We start from the raw sequence: 22784 nt of genomic DNA, 5'->3' as shown, positions 1-22784 counted from the left end.
CGCTTGCTCCGGTGAACTGGTGACTAGCATTGCCCTTAGTGTGTGTGGGATGGCGCTGTGATCAGCTGGCATCCTGGCCAAGGTGTACCCTGCCTCACACCCTGTGCCTCTAGGAGAAGCTCGGGACCACGGTGACACCACAGTGGACAAACGCTCATTGATGACAGATAGATGGACCATGGAAAGGGGTCCCTCATCCAGTCGGCTCACTCCGTTCCTGGCTTGGGTTCGGGCTCCTGCGCTACTGCCCTTGTGTACTGTGCCAAACTTCCCGTGTGAGGAGTATCAGTGGACCGCAGGGCTTCCTCACTCTGCAGGAAGTTGTGTTTCTCGCCACAAGACACTCTGCATGTAGCTGACAGAGCGAGAAAAAGATCAATATTTCAGCTTTACCAGAGCTGCTACTCCCGGGAGTGTGGGACTTAAGTAGCCCATTTATGTTAATTGTTTTTTATTGCTTGACATCGTAACTGTAAATTATGGGTGGCACAGCAAATAGCGTTGCTGTCTCACGGCACCCGGGCGGTGCGAGAGGACGAGTTTGATCCCCGCTCAGCCTGTGTGGAGTTTGGACGTTCTCCCCACATCTGCATGGGTTTCCTCCCACAGTCCAACGACTCGCTGTGCAGATGGATCGGTGACTAAGTTACCTCTTGTGTGTGAGTGACAGAGAGAGTGTGTCTCACTGATGTATGGAGGAGTAACTCATTGTAAGTAGTGTATCTAGCGGTGTAAGTCACCTTGGGTAAATAAGGTGTGGCCTGATAACACCACATAGTGTTCATTACATTTACAGAACACAATATACTATTAAATACAACTTGTGCATTACATTAGGAGAAAGTTACAGATGTGTGATTCTCAAGTACAGTTAGTTTGGGAGTAGCTTTTGAGAAAAGCATGTGCTAAATTAAGTAAAGTAACAATCTATTGACATTTGCATCCTGACAGTATGCATCACGGTGTGCTTTGGTAGCAAGTGCCCAGGATCTCAAACTGCTGCAAAGTACTGTCAACTGCAGCAGAGGAAAAAAAACGCAAAAACCCAAAAAAACCATTGGCTCAGACATCCCACAGCTCCAAGACTTCTACATCGTCCGCTGTCAGAGAAGGGCTGTGCATCACCACGGACACCGGCCGTCCAGCTTATGCCCTCTTCGCTCTACTAAACGGTACCGGAGCATTTCCGCTCACAGCTCCTACTTCAGACAGGGCTTCGTCCCACAAGCTGTCAGAACCCTAAACCACAGTGATCTGACCCCACCCCTCCCAATCACACTGCTTATCCATTACCGCCAAATTGTAGTCACTTCCTGCTCTTTGCACACTGACACCTTGCTATCTAGTACCATTTAACTTGAATGATGGAAATATCCATTCCGTTTTACACCACCGGTACTGGGATACTGTACTGGATTGTCTTCGTTCTGTATTAGTGTGCTACATTACCTAGTCCTGCACTGTTTGCTTCTTATAACCTCCAATCACCCTCCTGCCATACTGCTGGTTCATAACCTAGAAAACCCCCCGTAACACAAGAATTACTATATATGTCAAGTACATGCAACAGTAAAATTTGAAACATTTACAAACTACACAATACAAAAGATCCACCAACACACACTTCACACGGTTACCAGAACGGAGCTATTCGGAGTTGCGTGGTCCTTGTGGGGAAACATCTCTGCTGAATGAAACGTAAACATGTTCCATGAGCTTTTTAAAGAGCCTGTAGACATGGGGCGCGTTTCTTTTCTCGTGTTCCCGACTGCCACCCAGCACGTGGGGCTCAGAGCTGGCTGCTCTGTCATTCAGAGTAGCCACCAAGTCCCTGTGCTCGAGTTTGCTTTTGATTCGTTTTAGGGAAGATGTCCAGTACACGTACACAAATTTTAATCTTTTCCCAAAATTGGGAGGAAGCATCCAGACTATTTTTAATAACACTTAATCAGAGAGGGACTTTGTGCCCATAGTGGACAGAGATGTGTACTGGCCAAGTGGACCTTAAGTGTTCCTACCTGTGAGGTCCTGGCACATCACAAACGAAATACAGCAGCAAATGAGATCAAGTCCGAGTCTTCTGTCTTCGCTGAGTATCGAAACATGAAGTTATGAAATCGACTGTCAGAGCACCAACATTTTCTTTAAGAATCGTTGTGTTGTCCAAAGTGTGGTAGTTTGGCTATCTGGGGGGGGGGGGGGGGGGGGGGGGTGGAAACACTACCATTTTTCACTGCCTCCCCACACACACGCACAGAGACACATACCAATGCTGGAGGAGAGTAAAGCTGTTTTTATTAAAATCATGCACGTCACATGTGTTAGTGCAAATACTTTAGATCTGTACTCAAGAAACTAATGGAACTTTCCATTTCTTTACAAAATAGATTTTAAACAATTGTTTACATAAAAAAAGTGTAATTCTGAAGCTTAGCATCCTAGAGCAGTGTTTGCAGACAGATCGACATGCGGTTGGGGTGGTCTGTGTGTTCGCGTTTCACGGCTCCAGTGCAGAGAGGCTCTTCTATGAGTCAGTGATCATCAACAAACACCTGAGGTCTCTTACAGAAATACACAAGTTGACATCCCTAAGGTTTCTACACCTAAGAGACCCATCCCATTTAAAGACATTTACTGCTGTGAAGTTGTGGTGTATGCACAAAACAAAAGACAAAGACCCTTGCAAACTTGTCACAAGTTGCTCATTCTGTTGGTGTTGCTTCACTCGCAGTTTCACTAGAAGCCAGTTCTTCCCAGGGCTCCATGTGCTCCGGGAGCGTAGGCAGCGAGCAGTCCAACACATTCTGGAAAACCATCCAGCAGCAGCAAAAGCGGTAAGAAAAGCTCGCAGTCCCAACCCAAAGCCCTACTTTCAGAGCAGAACGCACACGGACGTGGTCAGGGAAGGTCACCATGTGGCATCAGCGACGGTCACCAGCAGGATGGGACATTGGTATGCTGCACGTAACTTTGGGCGAGTCTCGCACAGAAACAGAAACACACACACACAGGCCTGGAGAACCTTCCAGCTGCAAGACAGGGGCAGAACGGGACACAAAGGGGCTTGGGTGTGAAGAGGGTGTACACACACTGTAGTGTAGTCGCACAGAGCGACACTCCAGACGACTGCACAGCATTCAAACACAGAGCCACACCCAGAGCCAAAAGGGTGCAAACAGCCCACAGCGATGCTTCATACTCCCACACTTTTTATTGAAACGTTACCACATACAAAAATTTTTGTCTTAAATATTCATATACTGTAGTGTCATATTATGAACGGATGTTCATGATGTACAATACAAACATGAAGGTGGGGTCTCAACATGCAGATGAAAGACACAGTGCAGCACCAGAGGACAGACAGCGTCAATAGCAGTGTGTTTTAGTCTTGTGTTTGACGCTACGGACTGGGAGCTACCTGGCGCTCATGTAGGAGTATGAATGGCACTTCCATGACCACGTTATTGTGTCTACAACGTACACGCACGCACGCACGCACACATGCTATGTGAGGCACTTAACACTTTGTGCCCTGTGTATATTTAGATGTTTGGCTCTAAACCCAAGATCCGGAATACCACATTAACATCCAACATGGCAAACCATTTAAAAAGAAAAATAATAATAATAATAATAATAATAATAAACCCTCACTTAACTTGCCAGAAAAAAGATTTGGTACCCATCAAAAAGCCTAGTTTAGGCCACTTTAATAGTAAGATTCCCATCAAACTGATTAAGAAAAAAAATAAACCTCAGATAAAGTATTTAATCTATAGTAGAAGTTACAACTTCAATTCCCTCTCTATATTTATATATTTATATATATACACACGCACGCACAAGTACATTTTATACACTTAAAGCAGAAACCCTACTGCTGTACTCTCAGACTCGGGAGGCAAAGGAATAGACCGAGGAGAGCCGGGCGGAGGCGCGAGGAGGCGGACGCGGCCGGGGGGCGTCGCTCACGTGCTGCTCTTCGACAAGCTCGGGTACAGCACAACCACGGTCACGGCCACCATCACCGCCACCACGGGCATCCAGGGTAGCCAGCCGCTCTGAAAGAGAAATGATGTTGGTATCTCAGGCACGGGCAGCGATGGGAAGTTGCGCCCCCCAGAGGTAAGCTTCAGTAAGAACACAGGATGTTCACGTGGTTAGTGTGACCCCAAGGCGAGCAAGAGAAGTGAAACATTCAAGCGCTACTTGGATTGGGAGCATTACAGAAAAGAACAAAGAAGTTCACCCAAGCGTTAGTAATCCAAGCAGGACAAAGACAGATGTCACATGATTTGTAGGGGAGCTCATCAGTGGAGCCATTTCTACCCCCGCTCGAGTCCACACAAGAGCGCTGAGGCAGGGACTGCTGCGGTACGTTCCTCTTGCTTTTACCATGCACTGGTTTTAGAAACAGGAAGATGATGCGGACGCGCGCACACAGACACACACACACAAATGCGATAGACACAGACCCCACAGAAGCGCTGTGTACCTTTCTACCACAACTGGCCGTAGCACCAGTAGAGCAAAGCCAGGATAAGGCCGATGAAAATGGCGGGGGCAGGCTGCAATATGGATGGCTAAAGGAGGGAAGGGAGGGACATCAACAATCAATTTCACAGGCTGGTCAGCGAAAACAGCACAACACTGGATCTGACACGTGGGTGATGTGGGCTGCTAACACAACACTGGGTCTCGTCTCGTACACGGCACAAATACACAACGCTGCAGGATCTAACAAAGCAGCAGACAAGTTAACATCTAGAAGCACGGCATAGGAAATGCAGCGTGGACGGGGCGTGGAGCTCGATCGGTCATCAGCTCTCACACCGACGCTGCGGGGGCTTTGCTGACATGTTTGAAGTTCATTTGTGGGCTACTTCAGCTTCTCAGTGAGGGCAGTACACTGGTGTCCACCTGCAGTGTGGACAGGAGGTGGGCGCTGTGACAGCCAAGGGCAGGTGCTCTGGAAGCAGTGATACTACTTTGTCTAAAGCTTCGTTGTTGAAAGCAGTTTTATCTAGCCTGACTTAAATGGATAAATATAAAAGTAAATGTAATGTAGTGCTGCACAGAAACAGACTCTCTGTAAAAACAAGTTGATCTGGGAGATGAAGAATCTCTCCCTATGGAGTGGAATGCAAAGCACACTATCAGAAGCTAGAGCTCGCCTAGATAATTCCTCAACAGTCATTCCATCGAGGTCCAGAAGTGGTGTACCAGAAAATACACACTAAAGGAGCAAATTATAACTTGGGTCAAACAGCTATCGGTGCTTTTGAACAGTCTGGGACATTTAAAAGCGGCACGACCATTTTGATGGAGAACCCATCTGTACATCTCAGCCACATCTGAAGAAACAGCAGAGACTGACGCGTGCGGCTGTTGACTGAGCACATTTCTAATGAGAAAAGTGACGGCTATTCCTCTTGTGCAATGCAAAGCCAACAGGTTCATTGCAGCAGACAGTGCTGATGGAGAAAGCCCACAGGGGCAGCTCATCGAAGGAGATATCTGAGGACCGTAGGCTCAGCACATCACTGTCAGCACATCAGATGCAGGTAATGCCACAATGCCAATACTTTTCCCTAAATATTTGGCATCCACATGCCCAGGAGGGCTGGCCCTCAAACTCTCAGAAGTTTTGCTATTGCCTTCCGAAATTCTCCCCACCATAATTGTGTTTAATTGGGTGTTAATTTGTTTCAAATGATACTCATTTGCACGTGTCAACCTCAAGTGACGGTCATTTCAGGAAAACAAAAAAGAAAAGTCTAAGCTCTTACTATAGTCCTGAAAAAGACAAACTATGAGGTAAAACAGGAAAAAATGGGTGAGTGAAAAGGAGGCTTGTTACACCATCTTTAAAACGTACACTTTTTCTGCATATTTTCCAAATTAACAATTTATATATTAAATAGCACTGGGGGTGGGACTCTAACTGGCCCTACTCTTGTACCCCTCATCAGAAAACCCAAAGCTCATGTTGCATCACTGCAAATAAGGGAATCAGCCACAGAGCTCACAGAATGTCGATGTAACAATTTACCCCATTTCCAGAGTGTCTACACTGATTCGCCTGTGCAGCATCTGCTGAGGGCATTACACAGTTGAGAGAAATTACATAGAAAAGACTATCCCGATGACTTAATTGAAGCCATGCCCATGTATTGCAAGCAGCAAAAGCAAAAAACCCCAATAACCCTGAATGAATCTCTTCGTAAGTCAGTCCAGTGGACAACCCAACTGAAAATGATACGAAGAGCCCAAAGAATGAAAGCGTCAAGAGAAAAATCATGCTGCGAACAGCATGGTGCATATGGGGATGAGCACCCCCCTGCCCCCGGCCAAGACACTCACATTGCTGCCCTTCTCCTGCAGGAGCTTTAGGTTGACGCGGCACTGCTCCAGCTCCTGGTGGATGGAGCGTTTCTCCTGCTCCGTGCGCTCGTACTTCACCTTCAGGTCCGACAGCTGGCTCTGAGTGTCCTCATACTGCACGAGGGAGGGGTCATGGGTCAAAGCAGGGAGAACACATGCACGCGCGCGCGCACACACACACACACCTCCTTCTGCAGGCTCCTGGTGCGGCCGTCGGCCTGTGCCAGCTGTGTCCTCAGCCTGCCCGCGTCCTGCCTGTGCTGCTCCTGAAGAGAGCCCAGCTGCTGCTCCAGTTCCCCTTGGGACTTTTCCAGGGCACTGAGGCTGCTGCTCAAGGTGGCGCTCTGCTCCCGCGAGCTGGGGGGGGGGCAAAGAAAAACAAAAACTCATGCATTTAAATTTACATAACGCACTCAAGCACATTAGACAGTCCTCACAGTAAATACCACGATGCACTCATCATAACTAAGTGCTGCTGGTTGTGCAACTGCTATTCGTTAGGTGTCTAGAGCGCAGGATCCATATCCAGGTCAGGGCGAACAAAGGGCACAAAGATGGAACAGGACTGAAGCCCATCGTACCTGAGCTGAGCCAAACACACAACAATAAGCTGTCGTTTGTTAGAAAGGGAATTGGAGATGCTGGTTCCAGGTAAATGCCTACGGGGGGGGGCCCGAACAATGAAACAGATAATCTATTATAATAACCCCCCACCATGACAGCAGGTATATAGAGGACCCATAAGCTCATTGGTTTAGTCTCCCTGCAAGGTTCTCAAGCTTATATGACTAGTGCTTGATCTGTGGACAGCTAACATTGCAAGGTACACACGCTTCACAAAAACGCAGCTATAATGAACACACACCGCCATACGGCAGTCCAGGTTGAAAACTGCCCCAAGGCACACATTAAAAATGCAGACGGTGCAGTGGAGAACTTGGCGACTGGCAGGAATCCAAAGTGGAGTCACAAGCTCTTTGTGAGGAAACGCAAATGGTGAGACAAAGGGATACAGGGTTCAAAATGGGCTCTGCTTTGTCGACCAGTCAGTCCCTTGCCAGGACTGAATGGAACGAGTGAGCAGTGTGTAGCGAGGGGACAAGAGCTCGTACCTGGCAGCCCTCAGGTGGTTCAATGGGCCACATAGATATTAACAACGAAAGGTGGTCTAGCACTGCGATGGGAACATTTATCTTACCTTCCTGAGTTCCAGCCATTCCTTTTAGTCCATTGTGGAGGGCACATGTTTTTAAACTTATCTTCCAAACTCTAGGTGCTATAGTGCTGAGCCCCAATGTGCCTCAGAGGACATTCAGTGCTTTTACATCTTATGTATCAGGATGGGGCTTGGGGAGTTTGCTAGGAATTAAATACTTTTTGCTGGATTTCATGATGTTAAACGTACCACAGCTGTTACCTACTGTCACCACCAAGTGTGTCATTCACATTGAAACCTAATTGCTCAAAAGCACCATCAGTGTTAAGACAAGGTTCAAAGCGGTAACCGTTATAGTAAAAAGTCAATGCCAAAGCAGCACTTCTTTGGCAATAAAATGTTGAGCCCAGGAAGAAGAGACCCACTTGTCCAACTCTACTTCCAGCTGCTGTAGCCTTTCCAGAAGAGCTGCTTTCTCATCTCGAAGGGCCGCGCACTCCTTCTGCAGCTCGCTGCACTCTTCCTGAAGCTTCTCCAGCTCACCTGCAGAGTGCATGACACACACTAAAACACATACCTGAAGGCATGGTCCAGACCAGAGCAACAGAACATAAGCAGTGGGATGTGATGACTTATGTAAGCACCATCATGGGATACTGTTGAGTCTCTCAGACAAGAAGGATCATGAACAACGTGACTAATCCCCATCTTGAGTACAGATGTTGACCACTCTTCCTTGAGCCATATGCTGTGACTGTCTCAGTCATTTCCCAATCTCCTTTGAGAAGATGATACACTCAGAGATGGGAGTCTTCTGCTAAATTGAAATGACCCCCTTTGCTAATGTCTTCCCAAAAGTGGAATACTCCCAAAGTTAACACTTAATTACCAACATACCTTGGCCTTTAAATGGAGAGAAAACTTCATTGAAAACTAAATCTAGAATGAAAATACTACCTATCGAAGCGATTCAAAATGTAATTTCTGCAATCGCATATAATGTCCATAACTGCTCACTGCTGAACTATTTGTCAAGTATCATTTGCTATAAAAATGCTAAATCAAATGATACTTAAAAATTCAAGAAATAAATGCAAAATTTAAATTCTTAATGATATTTCCTACCAAGTCATCATTGTATTCTACCGCTTCAATCTTTAAACTGATGGGTAAGGCTTTCCTTGGCCCAAACTTTTTAGCACTTTCTTTTCAACTGTTTTGCTCATAACTATGAAACAATAACCCATGAGTTTTAAGATACAAATTACATGTGCTTGTAAGTGTATGCGTGCTTGTTACGCAAGCAAAAGAGCTGAGATAACTGAAGCCGCAGCTCAGATTTCTACAGCACGTTCGTTATTGCTTTGTACCTCACAACAGGGAACTCTGTGAACCCTAACGAACTCCGTGGAAAAGAATATATTAATGCTGCAACTCTCTGGACTGGTACACAATGCTGAGTTCCCCAGCTTTGGAGTGGTCACAGCCTTCCACACTTGGCCATCACACACAAAGCATGTGTCTGGAAAACCAGGCAGAAGCTCAGCTGAGACTCATTAAGCTCCGATGCGCCAAAGCCCCTGGGACACTAGTGCCAACTGATCCATCCTCCCACACAATTGCAGGCTGCTCTGGTTACCGCAGTCTGACTCCAGAGGAACAGAGCACAAGCGTTCTTTTGATGGGACATGTTCCTTTCTAGATTACACATGTGTTCGCTCAAAAGTCTTGAGTCAGAAGACAGCTGAGCAGAAACCGTGTGGTCAGAGGATGCTGACGACAGCAGCTGACTGATAGCTGAACTGGATATTGTTCTCTGCACAACATCGAGCTAGTAGATGATGTTTATGCGTGTCTGTCTGACCTGAATTTCAATCGCAAAATGGGTAATTGTCATGTCTACTAGTGATTGTGACAGTCTTGCGGAAAACCAGACTTTGCAGTACCCGTCCCCTCAGGCGCAAGGACACGGTACCTTGCAGCTGGGTGACCCTCTCTTGGTGCTCGCTCTGCTGCTGGAAGCTGGCCTGCAGCACAGTGATCTCTGCCTCATACTTGGCGGCTGCATGCCGCCACTTTTCCAGCTCGGTCGTGACTGCCCCCAGGTCACCCTGCAGGGCAGCGATGTCACGTTCGCGCTCGGCGGCTCCAGCGGCCATGGCACGACGCAGCGCCAGTGCCTCCTCCTGGGCAGCTTGCAGTTCCTCACGTGCTTCTGTGATGGCACCTTCTCGCTGCTCCCGTAGTGCCTCCATGTCAGATTGCAGCTTCTGCAGTTGGGCTGCAAGACCGAGAAGGAAAAACCAGGATGTGAACATAACACGTTTGTAAGCAGACAAGACCAACCATATGAACATACTGGGGTGAGAAATTGAGCAAACAAGAGAAGAACATCAAGACCACAATGTGACAAATAGGACAGCACAATCATGGTGAAAACAGTGATTTGAAATTAACATGGCAGCATCTGGATGCTACCTTGCAGGAACTGGATCTGCCTGGCTGAGTCCTCTGTCTGCTGCCTATTGGTCTTCTTCTCTTCCTCCAGCAGAGCTGTGGCACAGGACACAGTGATGGGATTTTGGACCTCATCCACAATGTGCTGCTATCTGCCAAGTCCCCATTTGGACAGAGAAGATGAAGGAGAAGTAAAGTCCTACCCTGGAGCTCTAGACATTTCTGCTTGCCAATGTTGGCCAGCTCCTGGGCTTCAAGCAGCTCCCTATGCAGGTGCTGGACCACCTGCTGCGTGTCACTGGGATCCAGGTGGGCACTACGAAGCTCTTCTAGGGTGGGAAGGAACATGTGAGGCACTGCTGCACTGACAAGCCTACTTGGAGCAAAGTTGAATCACCTGGCCCTACAGCTGGGACAAGTCTGATGTTCACGCGTGACTGTTTCTCCACAAAGACATGAAACATCCAAAGAAAGGATGCAACAAAACCATTACAGCACCCAGCATAAACTGCACCAGGCGACCATCCACAAAATTGCCAGGAATGAGGTATAGCACTGTAATTGATCACTGGGCCAAGGCAAACAGCCCTGGGAGCCACGGAGGGACTGAGGTCACGACATCTGCAAGACCAAGTGAAATACCACATGCAGAACTGTGCTGTGCTAACATCTTCTGGAAATAACATGGATAAGCATGAATGGGGGGTCCGTGTATGTTGTTTTCATTTGTTTTTTGATTCGAAATTAAAAAACAAAACGTGAATTATGGTGCCTTCATTAATTTTTTGTTCTAAAAATGAAAAACAAATTAACTATGCTGATAAACCGTTTTTTTGCTCAAAATGTAAAATATTTAAAATATGCCTCATTTATAGTTTGTGTCCGGCTTTTTTTTTTTTTTTTTTGACTTTGAGTTGTTTCGTTATGTGGTATTCTTGAACAATCCGGATGTAAATTAATTGAAACCGTGCGGAATCCATCAGCGGCTTCAAACATGCTGCCTTCGCTCCGAGTTATTCAGAAGTTAATATGGATCACTACATGCTTTTCAAAAGCAACGAGAGAGAGTGACAGTAAGGGAGGATGACATGTCCACCGAGAAAATCGGCAGGATTTTTCAGGTGCTACTTCTGAAGAATCTTTGTACTAATTAAGCACAGCTGTTAAAAGCACCGTGAAGTTTAGCTGGCTAGTGGCGGTAGAGCATGATGAGATGTACGTTTCATTCATTCATTCATTCATTCATTCATCATATTTGGTATTGTGAGATTTTGATTTCTACACTTTGTATGATTAAACAAAAAGAGAAAAACAAATCCTTTTGTGTGTGTGCTCACAAAATTAAAAAGCAGTTTTTCTGCAATGTACACGGACCTAATTCGTATTGTTTTTCAATTTTGAAAAAAAAAAAAAAAAAAATGAATGCAACGTACACGGACCATGGAGTGTCAAGGACTGGGGGACTGGTGTGTTTCATGAGCAGTAGACACAGTGTGGGTCTTCAAGAGTCTCCAAGGGTCTCCATATGCAAGTCCATCACATTCACCCATTTTGAAATGACATAAGGGTCAGCATTTCGGTTTTAAATGCTGCACAAGGCAGCAGATACTGGAATCAGAGGTTCCCCAAGGTACAGCTGTGTGAGGCTGCACCGGACAGGAAGAGAGGACCAAAAAGAGGCACACGCCAGCAGCAGCAGCAGCACCATTTCATTACTGGCTTGTCCACAATGTAAGAAGCATGAAGAGAAACATCCTAGAGGCAATTTCCACTGATGTTACCAGCTATCATCACACAGAGTGGAACAAGAGGCTTATTATGACCAACGCTCCCCAGCACAGGCATCAAAGCCTAACTGACATATTCTTTATTAAGTCAGGCGAGTGCTTCCAGTCCCCCAGTGCGGCTCCAGGCTTCAGGACCCTGGCCTCCTGCCATTGGGCCGTTTCCCCCTGGTCAGGAATTCCAGCTCTTCAACCAAAACCCACAAAATGCTGCCCGCTGTTTGGAGAGCAGATGTTAGCGCTGATGTCATGTGCTGGTTTTAGCCTTGCAGCTCACTCTCACTGGCAGCACTGCACTCAGATATATACAGACCATATAATTAGAGCAAAGCCACATCTCCCCAGTCTGTACTGTGCTCCTAACCAGATACTTTCTAAGTGTACCTTTAAGAGACCCTCTCCCAGCATCCATCGCTGCCTAGCTTGGAAAGGAAGATCAGGATGTGACTGACCGAAACACCAGACCACAGCTCTTCGTCCCTGGCGGCTGTGACCTTTCCGAGTACAAACGAAACTTGGACGTAAATTGGTCAAAAAATGTTTTTACATACGGTTGGGGAGGTAATACATGTAAAGTTTTACTGAGGGGGCATGGTGGCGCAGTGGGTTTGGCCAGGGTCTACTCTCCGGTGGGTCTGGGGTGCAAGTCCCGCTTGGGGTGCCTTGCGATGGAAAGGCGTCCCATCCTGAGTGTGTCCCCTCTTCCTCCAGCCTTGCGCCCTATGCTGCCGGGTTAGGCTCTGGCTTGCCGTGACCCCACTTGGGACAAGCAGTTTCAGAGTGTGTGTGTGTGTGTGTGTGTGTGTGTGTGTTTTAGCTCAGAAGTTAACCAGTGTGGTTTAGAAGACTGAATTCAATTGCACCCTCTGTTGGAAAAAGTATAGTAGAGCAGTTTTTGCATTTACATCCACATTTACTCATTTAGCAGATGCTTTTCTCCAAAGAGACTTACAATGACAAAGTAGTGTTTAGTTGACACCTAAATTCGAGTCTATCTACGGCAACACTGTCTACAGTCTATCATTTGTCTACACACCAGTGCAATAACACACCCATCCACCCACACCGATCCAGACTGGGCAATTTAGAGTCAGTCTACCTGAAACAGCAGGAAAACAGAAGGCCGCAGAGAGACATGAAGAGCCACTGAAAGCAATGGAGGAGCAGCTTACACAGCCGTGCAACTATTGTTCGCAAATGTGACAAGTGTTCGCAAGGGCTCCTCACCTTCTAACCAATAAAAGCCCTGAAAAGGAAAGCTCAGGAAAGTATCCAAGCTACACTGCCTAGCAGAGGCTGGGAGCTGAGGGTCTCCGCTGGAGTATCTGTTGACCACTTACCCAGACACAAGCCAGCAGGAACTGAGCCAGTTAGGGTGTCCCGTTATGGACAGCATAAACAAACATGGACTTTTCCGGAAAGCTGCCAGCGCATGACGACAACAAAATGCAAGACAAGACCCCCTCCCCGGAGACAACGGTGTCAAGTGAATGCAAGAAGTCAGGAGCGATGTCAGCGAAACACACTTTTGCTGAGGACGTGAACAAGCCGGTGAGGAAACCCCTGCAGCCTCTCCAGCTCCCATGGAAACCAAGCAACTCATAGCAACTCATCAGCAGAGTCCGCCCCCCCCATTTCTGATCTGGTTGGGACACAAGTGGAGCAGAGAACTTTGTGGAAGAACCCTATATGCGGTCAACAACAGTTGGGATCAACTTCATAGCACTTAAAAGATGAAACAGGTTTGACGGAGTTACAATGTTTGGGAAACAACAGCTAGTCGATATCGGACTGGCCTCTCTGCGTGCGAGTTGGTACGAGCACGCCATCATGAATTCTAATTGGTTCACATTCCCGGAGTGAAGCTGATGTCCTACTTTCCACAAGGCTGGAGCCAGTGCGTAGCACCAGAGGGTGCGCATGCGCGCACAGACATACGCGGTTCCTGGAGAACTTTGCACAAGCACAATGCCATATATAGTCAGAGCAGAGCTCCCTACTTCAATGCTCAAAGAAAACACCGGAGAACTGAGCTCCTTAATGTCACACCAACATGTACCATAGTAAAAGTGCAAAAGTTACCTTTGAGCAGAGCCACCTCGTTCAAGGGCTCGTTCAGCTCCTGTTCATCCATCTGTCCGTCTGGAGGAAGCAAAGGAGAGGCTTGTGAGGTGCAAAAGTGAAAGTAAGCAGGAGTGACAGAGCTTCAGTCATACGGTGACAAACGCCATGTCCACCCTTTTTAATTCACACAAAGAAAATGGAAAAGATGGAGATGTTACAGCGAGTTATGACAAGAAGTTCCCTTTTAGTAGCCCAGTGGTGTGTAAAGATCGGCCGTGCAGTCCATGGGCTCTCAACGACACGGCAAAAGAGCGGCAGAGAAAGCAACAGGTGCCCTTACCTGAGGTGTCTTCGCTGCTCTTCTCCTTGCTGGGGCTCAGTGTGTCTGACATGTCTGACTCTCTAGCATCCAGCTGATTCTCTGAGGGGAGGCGGGACATGGGAGAGACCACTTTCAGCAGAGGGGTGAGCATCAAAATAGAGCAAACTTGGTCATATTTCCAATTACATTCCTAAGACAAATAAAACACAATTCAAAATGTGCAAAGTGTTGCTGTGGAGTGTTGCGCAGACAGCGGTCAGGAGTGCGACAGGCACGAACACGGCAGCCGGGAGCGCAGTGGTTTGCTCCAGATCATACCAGGTTCCAGCTCACCACACATGGTCACGGTGCAGCAGAGCGTCAAGCACAGCCTGCACTCCAGAGGCACCGAGGGCTGCATGCTAAGACAGGTGGTGTGCTTTGTTTGACTCATCACAGGCACCTGTGAGGTCCACCACACCATTACATCTGTTCATTGTGCCCCTGTGCTTCAAACATGAAACACCTTCATGTCTCCTGCTTTAACTCATTATTTACACTTCATTCTATTAATATGAAACAAAGATGAGACTTAAGAATCTGTGCATGTTTAAGTATCACGAAAGCTCTATCTCACTAACGCTTACTTGGACCATCACTCATGTTAACAGTCCTAAACCAGAAAGAACTGCATGAACAAGTCTAGACAACTCCACTGAAGACTAACAGGACCAGAATGTGCCTGAAAGACAAGTGTGAAGTAAACCGACCAGTAGTTAAAGCACAACCTCAGGCAAACATCTGTCTTTTTACTGATAACGACATTCAGCACTTCCTATGGATATGATACAGTACAACCACCAAAATGACAACTAGCTCAGTCACAACCCTCAGGGATTCTTCAATCCCCACTCAGACTCATTCAGCTTGGTTACCCAACATGTGCTGGAACATCTGGGCGCAAGACAAGGTGGACGTAAATATCTTGGTCAAACCAGCAACTGCATTCCAAACAAAGCCCTCTAGTCTTTTGCTCAACAAACCATTCAGTGAGGCCAGTGCAGTTCTGTACAGTCTCATGACTGGGGCAGCATGGTGGCACAGCAGGTAGCACTGGTGCATCAACTCTTTGCTTGAGGGTTTGAATACAGCTCAGTCTGTGTGCACTTTGCATCTTTTTCCTGGTGTTTCCTCCCACAGTCCAAAGACTTGTGAAGATTTTTGCAAGTACATTAATGAAGCTACTATTCTAATGTTTGCTGCATCAGGCATTGCAAATCCTTTTTAGACAAATGTGTAAGGTATGAATTATTAACAACCAATAATTATTACTACTACTACAACAACAACAAAACAACTGCATGTTGACTGCTCTGAAACGAGTCCTACCCTTGAGTCTCTCAGGGCTGTCCAGGCCAATCTCTTGGGACAGCTGGTTGTTCTGGAGATGAGCATCGATCACTTCTGAAACGAGTACAAAACAGTGATCACCACAGATTCACTACAACTACAAACTTAGCAAGTGTTGAAAATATAAAAATATTAAACAGCAGAAAGCAAGAAACGTGGAATTTTTATTAAATCAAATAGTTATGAAATCACTCAAGTTATAACAAAATGTGAAACTAATTTGGACAAATTTTGCCAGCAAAATTAAAAATATGAACTAGCAGTTTGAAGCTCTGATGAGACATCTTACCATCAAAGTTGGAAATCTTATTCAAAGAGGAATCTACAGCCTCTTTCAACTGCTTGACAGCTGTGAAAGGGGGGGAAAAAAAAAAAAAGCGTTACATGCATATTTTTTTAAAAAAGTCAAGAAACAAAAATAAACCCAAAAAGTTTAGACAAATCTTCCATAAATCCAGCTAAGCTCAATAATTTTTACTGCTGCAACCAAATAAAACGAGACACACGAATTTGAGTACTCATATGAGGAGTAAGCAGTGTGCAGCCAGCAGCCCCATCACAATGCTGGACAGTTACACTGCAGAATACAGTAGAACTTTACAATAAAACTTTGTGCAATCAAACCACAACAGGGTGGACGGAAGAGAGGGAAAAAAGGACAATAGAGAAAAAAAAAAAAAAGAATACACTGGCTCCTCACCTTAACACACAACCAGAACTGTGTGTTTGCAACTCAATTTGACCTTAAACCCAGTTGGTTTTAGCACAAATTCAAAATCAATCATGCCCTATGATAGACATCTCTGTGTATTGATCAGTTAAAGATCGTTAATTTACATTCTTCAACAGAGATATAATTTATAAAAATACTCGCCATTTTAACAAATGTTGAGCCTTTTAAAAAATAGAACAAATTTACACATGCAGCATTCCTCATTCTGACAGCATCGACCGAAAACGCAGGTTGCTTTAGTTCTGCGGCAGACAATTTTCAAAAATACAACTGTGAGGAAAACAATTAAACCTAGATGAGCTCAAAAAAAAGACCCCATAACAACTGAAAATTCATAATTCAGTTGTTTATAAGACGAGGAGCCAGTGCAGCTGAAATCAGTCACTGCCATATGGAAAGATGGATGTGAACCCAGTAAAAATGAGAAGAGAGAGGGTGACATGCAGAAACTTGAGATAAAGATGTGTTTCCACCAAGTGCTGCTGGGATGAACCCATTCCACTGCCGCTCATCATACACACCGAACACACAGACAAAGGCTCGTGAAACACAGAGCGTAAATAAGCAACTACACCCAAACTCACTTTTAAAGAAAGCTGAATCTACTGCACAAATGTTAAGGTTATTCCAGCTTCATTACACACAGGAGTCTGTTTGTGTGTGTGTGTGTGTGTGTGTGTGTGTGTGTGTGTGTGTGTGTGTGTGTGTGTGTGTGTGTGAGTGAGTGAGTGAGTGAGTGAGTGACCGAGTGACCAAAAAAAAAAAAAAAGTGATCGGACTCAACTTCCCGTTGCCCACTTCTGACAACCGTAAATATAGTTTTGAACTAAAATGAACAACTAGTAGTCAGCAGTCAACTTGATATGAACAAAGCTGTTGTGGATTTGAAATATTAAAAACTATTTTAATTTGAAAATACTGCCTCGAGTACGGTGACATAACATCAGTTCAGGAATCCTCTCAGCCGGCACCAACTGCTTTAAAATGATACGGTAATCACGCTTATGTAATGCTTTCAAAGGTTTCTGTCCACAAAACAATGGCTTTTAATGCCAGAATTAATAAAGTAAATTATTGGGTCTCGTTACATTTTCTACATGGCCTGAGCCAAGAGGAGCCCCTGCACTGCACTTGAGCAGCTCAGCGGGTTAGAAGCTGAACGTCACAGACTACAACTGCACACACCCTGTGTGTCCACAAAACTCATCCAATTTCTACAAACTCCTCAATCATAAACAAAGCCTACAATGAAGCCCTCTATTGTGCTCCACTATTTTTTTCCGCACCTCCGACAAGGGTTGGGGTTTGCCCTGCAGGCAAACAAGCGCACCGCAGTGAGTTTGGCTAACAAGGGTTCGACCGCAACAGCAAACAATGTCACTCCCTAACCCCCCAACCCCTCCCCTGCTCATGGGAGGCCTCCTTTCCTGATAAAGCCGTTCATTCATTGCGCTGCGCAATTGCCGAGCTGCACTTCACCTTGGAAAGCTGCTGCACTTTGAGGTTCATACACTAAGCTACTTAGCTGTATAAAGGGGCAAATCAGTGTAAGTCCTTTTTACTGTATCAATAAAGGGTAAAGACCTTTGCTAAAGATACTGCAGCAGAATCCAAACCCAGGTCCTCTGAATGCAAGGAAAAAGCGCTAACCACTATCCCACCTACTTGCTCCGGACATTTAACACACTTTATTAAGCTCATGTGACAAACCCCCTCCCGCAGATGGGTGGAAATCACTGCTTGACGGTAATTTTCATCATCTTCTATACGACACACATGCACACACTTATCCAGTACAAACCATCAGAGGCAGTCAACTACAAAACACACAAGTATGTGGGCTCCTGCAGTGTTAAGTGTGTGCGTGCAGTAGATAGGACACACACTGCACGGCGTGCGCTGGACAGAGGACATAGGACAGACCCCTCCGTTGTCCCCCACGCTGGCACAGTAACACAGGACAGCGGAGGAGACACGGAGTACTCACGCTGGCCATCAATGAACTGCTGGATAAAAGTGCTGTCTGCTCCACTCTTTAAAAGAAAGTGGTCTAAGAGAAAAGGAGAGACTCCTTATTAAATATTACAGAGGCATCAGGAACACCTGCGATCACCATGAAATTGACAACACCATCATGTCTACAGGTGACGACACAGAAAAGTGGGACAGGACCAGACGGATGCAGGGATCAAACAGGGACAGACAGAGACCTAGCACGACTGCCTGCCTCTTTAATCTTTTCTTGGAATAAGCTGTCCCTGTGCTCTTATGCCTCCCTCTCCTGCGGTCACACACACTCACTGCTGCAGCCAGACACTCTGAACACACCTGTCTCACCCTGCCTGACCGCTCACCACTCACCTGCTGAGGCTACCAACCCTTTCCCCAACTGTGCCCCAGCGCCAAGGCAACGAGCCAACGAGACAGCAGAGCCCCTTGCTGCTGAGAGCCCCAACCCTCCACAGACTGGTTCCCACAGGTCAACATAATCTACTACTGTGCCACTTCCTTCACCGATCTGTTACCTAAAATTTCTGCCTGCTGCGGAGCTAAAATGAGGCCAACTCTTACTGCGTAGCAAAGCAATGTGAACACCACGAGTCTCAGACCGCTGTAATTCAACTCTCCTCCACACCGTTTACAGGTTTGCATTTGCTGTTTAGGATGAATTCCTCAACGTTGACTAGGAATTTGTACAAATTTTATCATTTTAATGGAGTAATACAATCTTTTCATTTATTATTGCTGAAGCCAAGACTGCCACCACAAGTAGCCAGTGCAGAAACTGAAGAATGTTCATTAAGCTTTCAGTTACACTGCATGTATTCATTTAGCTGACACTTTTCTCTAAAGCAACTTACAATGTTAAGGGAACTTACAATTTTTTACTTATTTACAGCTGGGTAATTTTTTACTGGAGCAACTTTAAGGTAAGTACCTTGCTCAAGAGTACAACAGCTGGAGATGAGGCTTGAACCGGCAACCTTTGGGTCCAAAGGCAGCAGCTATAACCACTACATTACCAGCTGCCCTGCATATTAATTGGGATTTTGTGATAAAAGTGGTTTTCAAGGTATGAATAAATCAAGACACAAACAGACTTCCTGTGTTCCCAAGGTGAGCAGCCAGCGCACTGTAGCTCAAGCATGCCCTCTGTTGGCCAACACTTCAGTTCAACCTCCAGAAAGTACAAATGAAAATCGACTCGTGCAAAGGCCCCCAGGCTTTGATGGGTTCAACGGTAACCATTTGCAACCGGCAGAGAAACATATTCAAATTTCAGGCAAAGTATTAGAGCTCAGAAAAAGTATAGCTTTCGTCTTTCAAAATCAGACACTTCATACATTCAAAAATATGTTCAGTCTAGTAGACATCACATGCTGAAAAAACTGTGCAAAAAATAGATTAATTCTACATCTACCAGAATCACGGCCTAGTTCACATAATATCAGTCCATACTAGGCAACTGCCTAAAGAGCACTGAAGAAGCCTTGTCTGTGTATTTCCACGGGGGTTGTGCAGTCTGGCCTTTTCTCTATTACTACTGTCACATTATATGAAGGCATGAGCCTTAAGTGTGCTGTATCCACTGTACCCCACCAGACAATTCCAGACAGAGACTTAATTCTACCATTTAGAAAACTGAATTTCCCCAAAAAACATTTGTTTAGAATCCTTGAGTAGCTCTGCAAAGAGATGAAAAAATGTGGCTGAGAATACATGCAATGGAAAAGCTGATCTCAGTACCAAGACTAGAGAGTAGAGGGGGAGACAGTGACAACGTGGGTGCACCCCAACCACACTGCTATAAAAAAAACAAGGCGTTAAATACAGCAAAAACACCAGTGATTCCATGCAAAGTGAATAAATTGTTTGAAACACAATCAGCTGTTGAGAATGAGCTGATTGGGTGAAGTAGCCCTAAACTCCTCGTACCCCACCACCACCAAAGCGCTGAATGTATGGATGGAGCTCAGGAATTAGAGCAGCAAGGACACTGTGAGGAGGACACCTGCACACCGAGTGAGCAAATGAGCGAATGAGGGAGTCCACACCATGTTAGTAGAAGAAAAGGAACGAGACAGGGTGAGCGACACAGCCAGGGGGGCCGCATTGTAACCCAACTCACCTAAGTTGTTGTCCTTCATGCTTTTCTCCTGCAGCTGCTCTAACCGGACTGTGAACGACAACGAGAGCAGTTGGAGCTGCTGAGCGCAACCAAAAGCCCTCAGACACCGCTGTGACCGTGTCAAATACCATGAACCATGTACTACTTTGCTACAGGTGTCTCCTCGTTTGGCAGGAGGGTCATGCACTTGCTGTAGACAAGTCTGACTCTTGGGATTGGCTGCTGATGACCATGCAGGATTACTGGTGTCCTATTTGTGTGCTAGAGGACATTCACTCATTTCTGCTCTGGAACAACACGCCTTTCCTGGTCTCCTCAAAGCTTCACGGGAGGAGTGCGTATCGCTACTCAGAAATTTTACCTTGCAATGCAGTGAGCCGCTCATTGCTGAAGTCGTTGTCAGCCTGCAAGGCTTCGATGCGCGCCTGTAGCGCCTGCTCCCGCTCCTCCATCTCATCAATGCGCATCTGCAACTCCTTCTTCTCGTTCTGCCCCTTCTGCGTCAGCTCCTCCTGCCGGCCCTCCGCAAGCTGTGTGAATACACACAGACACCACACGCAAAGACACACACACCAAGGGAACAGTGAAGTTCAGCCGTGGGTTTTCACGTCCTGGTTTGGACCATGCTCTCAAGTACATCCCCCACTAGGGGGCGTTCCATATACGTACTTTTATTTTGTCCGTCAGGTCCTTGATCTCGTTCACGGCCCCGTTGTACTTGTTGGCAAGCTCCCTTAGCTCCTCCTGCGTGCGATCGTTCATCTCCTTCAGGTGCGTACACTCGTCCTCTGTGTTGCTGAGACTTCTCTGCAAGAGAATGTGGACAAGAGGGGAGTTCGAACCAAGGCGGTCACAATATGGTTTAATACAGGTGTCTTAAAATGTTGCTGGCATGCAGATCCAAACACGCAGGTCCAAATTACACCTCCTGCTATTGTAGCCTTGATCAACGTACTTGTCTGAAACTGATACAGCAAAAATTACCCTGCTGCATCAAACGGCAAATCAGCATAAGTAGCTTAACACTAAGTCACTGTGGAGGAAAAGTGTCATCTAAATGAATAAACATAAATCCAATATTGAGGCAAAACTGAAAACAGGACACTGGCTCACCTCCACCTCCGACAGCTTCCTGACCACCTCGATCTTCTCCTGAAGGACCCGGCGAAGAGACTCTTTGGCCGTCGTCTCGTAGTTGTGTTTGTCCTCCTGCAAGGCTACCAGCTCCTTTCGGATGCCATCTTCTGTCTGGTTCTGGGAACAGAGTGGGGACAAAAATCCTTCAACTGCCACTATATGGGATGTATGAACACGCAGGCAAACGTGACAACACACGCAAAAGGTAAATAACTATTAAAAAATGGTTACTTTGGAATAGGCCTGCAGTTGGTTCCCCATCACTTCTAACCTGGAAAGCAGTCGGTCTTCATCTATTAAAGCCTGAAAGAGAGGAGTCAGAGCAGTGAGTGGTGTGCGACCACTTGAGGAGCGTGTGACGGCCAGATCAAAGACAGCGCCTAGGAAGCCTCCTGGATGACTGCTCTGTGGAGGAATGGTAGGGGCTGTTGGGGGGGGACTAGCATGGGACCAGTACCTGCCAGCTGCTCTCAGAGGCCTCCTGTGTGCTGGCTAAAAGCCGCTGCAGGGTCGCCAGCTTCTGTTCCAGCATTTGCTCCCGGTGCAAGGCCTCCTGGGAAGGGACAAGCACCATGTGAGCTACAAAATGACAAAATGGGGTGCTGTACAAACACGACGTACGACACTCATTTCTGCTGGAACACACTGCACTGATACTGAGGTAACCTGGGCAACGGCAGAGAGCCACCATGAGGTCACACACCTGAGTGCATCACTTGAACAATGGAAGAAAAACACACAATATGCTTATTTTGACCAATCTCACACTACTGAACAGATTCTAAGCAGCTGTAACCTTCTAGTATGTTTCAAATCAGCTCATTTCAGCAGACTTGTGTAGAGCCAAGTTTACCAGAGCACTAACACTGACTGAACGGTGAGCTCATAAGGTTAGTGTTTGGAACACAACTTCAACTTTTGTCAAAATGTGTTATAACTATATAAGAGTTTCAAAATTTTGGCGGCGTTTGGTAAGATTTCTCCAAACAGCATTGTGTAGAGTGCAGCATTGCTCTGGGGACTGTGTGTTTCTCTCTCAGTGGTTTTGCACACCTGCAGGTACTGGGAGAGCTGAAAAAGTTCCTGAGAGTACATACTGGGCGTATTGGCTGCAACCTGCAGGGAGAGCAGAAAATGAGCAGTGAAAACACACGCAAAACAAACACTTGACTAAAGTAAGTATTGCGGACATTGTGCACAGCCTCTTCACTAAAGAGGACCAACTG

At 46.3% G+C, this 22784-nt stretch overlaps 1 protein-coding gene across 2 annotated transcripts in view; it reads right to left on the bottom strand.

Moving 5' to 3' along the window:
• Nucleotides 1-2279: 2279 nt before the first annotated feature.
• slmapa (sarcolemma associated protein a) overlaps nucleotides 2280-22784 on the bottom strand; it is a 42992-nt gene continuing 22487 nt past the window's right edge. Inside the window, exons 5-23 of one of the 2 annotated variants that reach the window (XM_018744626.2) lie at nucleotides 22612-22674; nucleotides 22016-22111; nucleotides 21790-21861; nucleotides 21535-21675; nucleotides 21091-21228; nucleotides 20783-20951; nucleotides 20422-20469; nucleotides 18280-18342; nucleotides 15849-15908; nucleotides 15539-15613; nucleotides 14189-14269; nucleotides 13867-13926; nucleotides 10204-10329; nucleotides 10022-10096; nucleotides 9519-9824; nucleotides 7969-8086; nucleotides 6573-6744; nucleotides 6367-6501; nucleotides 2280-4064 (exon numbers count right to left, since the gene is read on the bottom strand). In XM_018744626.2, coding sequence (XP_018600142.2) covers nucleotides 3972-4064; nucleotides 6367-6501; nucleotides 6573-6744; nucleotides 7969-8086; nucleotides 9519-9824; nucleotides 10022-10096; nucleotides 10204-10329; nucleotides 13867-13926; nucleotides 14189-14269; nucleotides 15539-15613; nucleotides 15849-15908; nucleotides 18280-18342; nucleotides 20422-20469; nucleotides 20783-20951; nucleotides 21091-21228; nucleotides 21535-21675; nucleotides 21790-21861; nucleotides 22016-22111; nucleotides 22612-22674 — 2091 coding nt within the window. In that variant the 3' untranslated portion in view covers nucleotides 2280-3971. Of the gene's footprint in view, nucleotides 4065-4498; nucleotides 4587-6366; nucleotides 6502-6572; nucleotides 6745-7968; nucleotides 8087-9518; nucleotides 9825-10021; nucleotides 10097-10203; nucleotides 10330-13866; nucleotides 13927-14188; nucleotides 14270-15538; nucleotides 15614-15848; nucleotides 15909-18279; nucleotides 18343-20421; nucleotides 20470-20782; nucleotides 20952-21090; nucleotides 21229-21534; nucleotides 21676-21789; nucleotides 21862-22015; nucleotides 22112-22611; nucleotides 22675-22784 lie in introns of those variants that run through there. The other variant, XM_029247713.1, reaches the window with a different exon arrangement.

The sequence above is a fragment of the Scleropages formosus genome, chromosome 22 (genome assembly GCF_900964775.1).
Source record: "Scleropages formosus chromosome 22, fSclFor1.1, whole genome shotgun sequence".
Classification (NCBI taxonomy): Eukaryota; Metazoa; Chordata; class Actinopteri; order Osteoglossiformes; family Osteoglossidae; genus Scleropages; species Scleropages formosus.
This window is presented reverse-complemented; position numbering and strand designations above follow the sequence as displayed.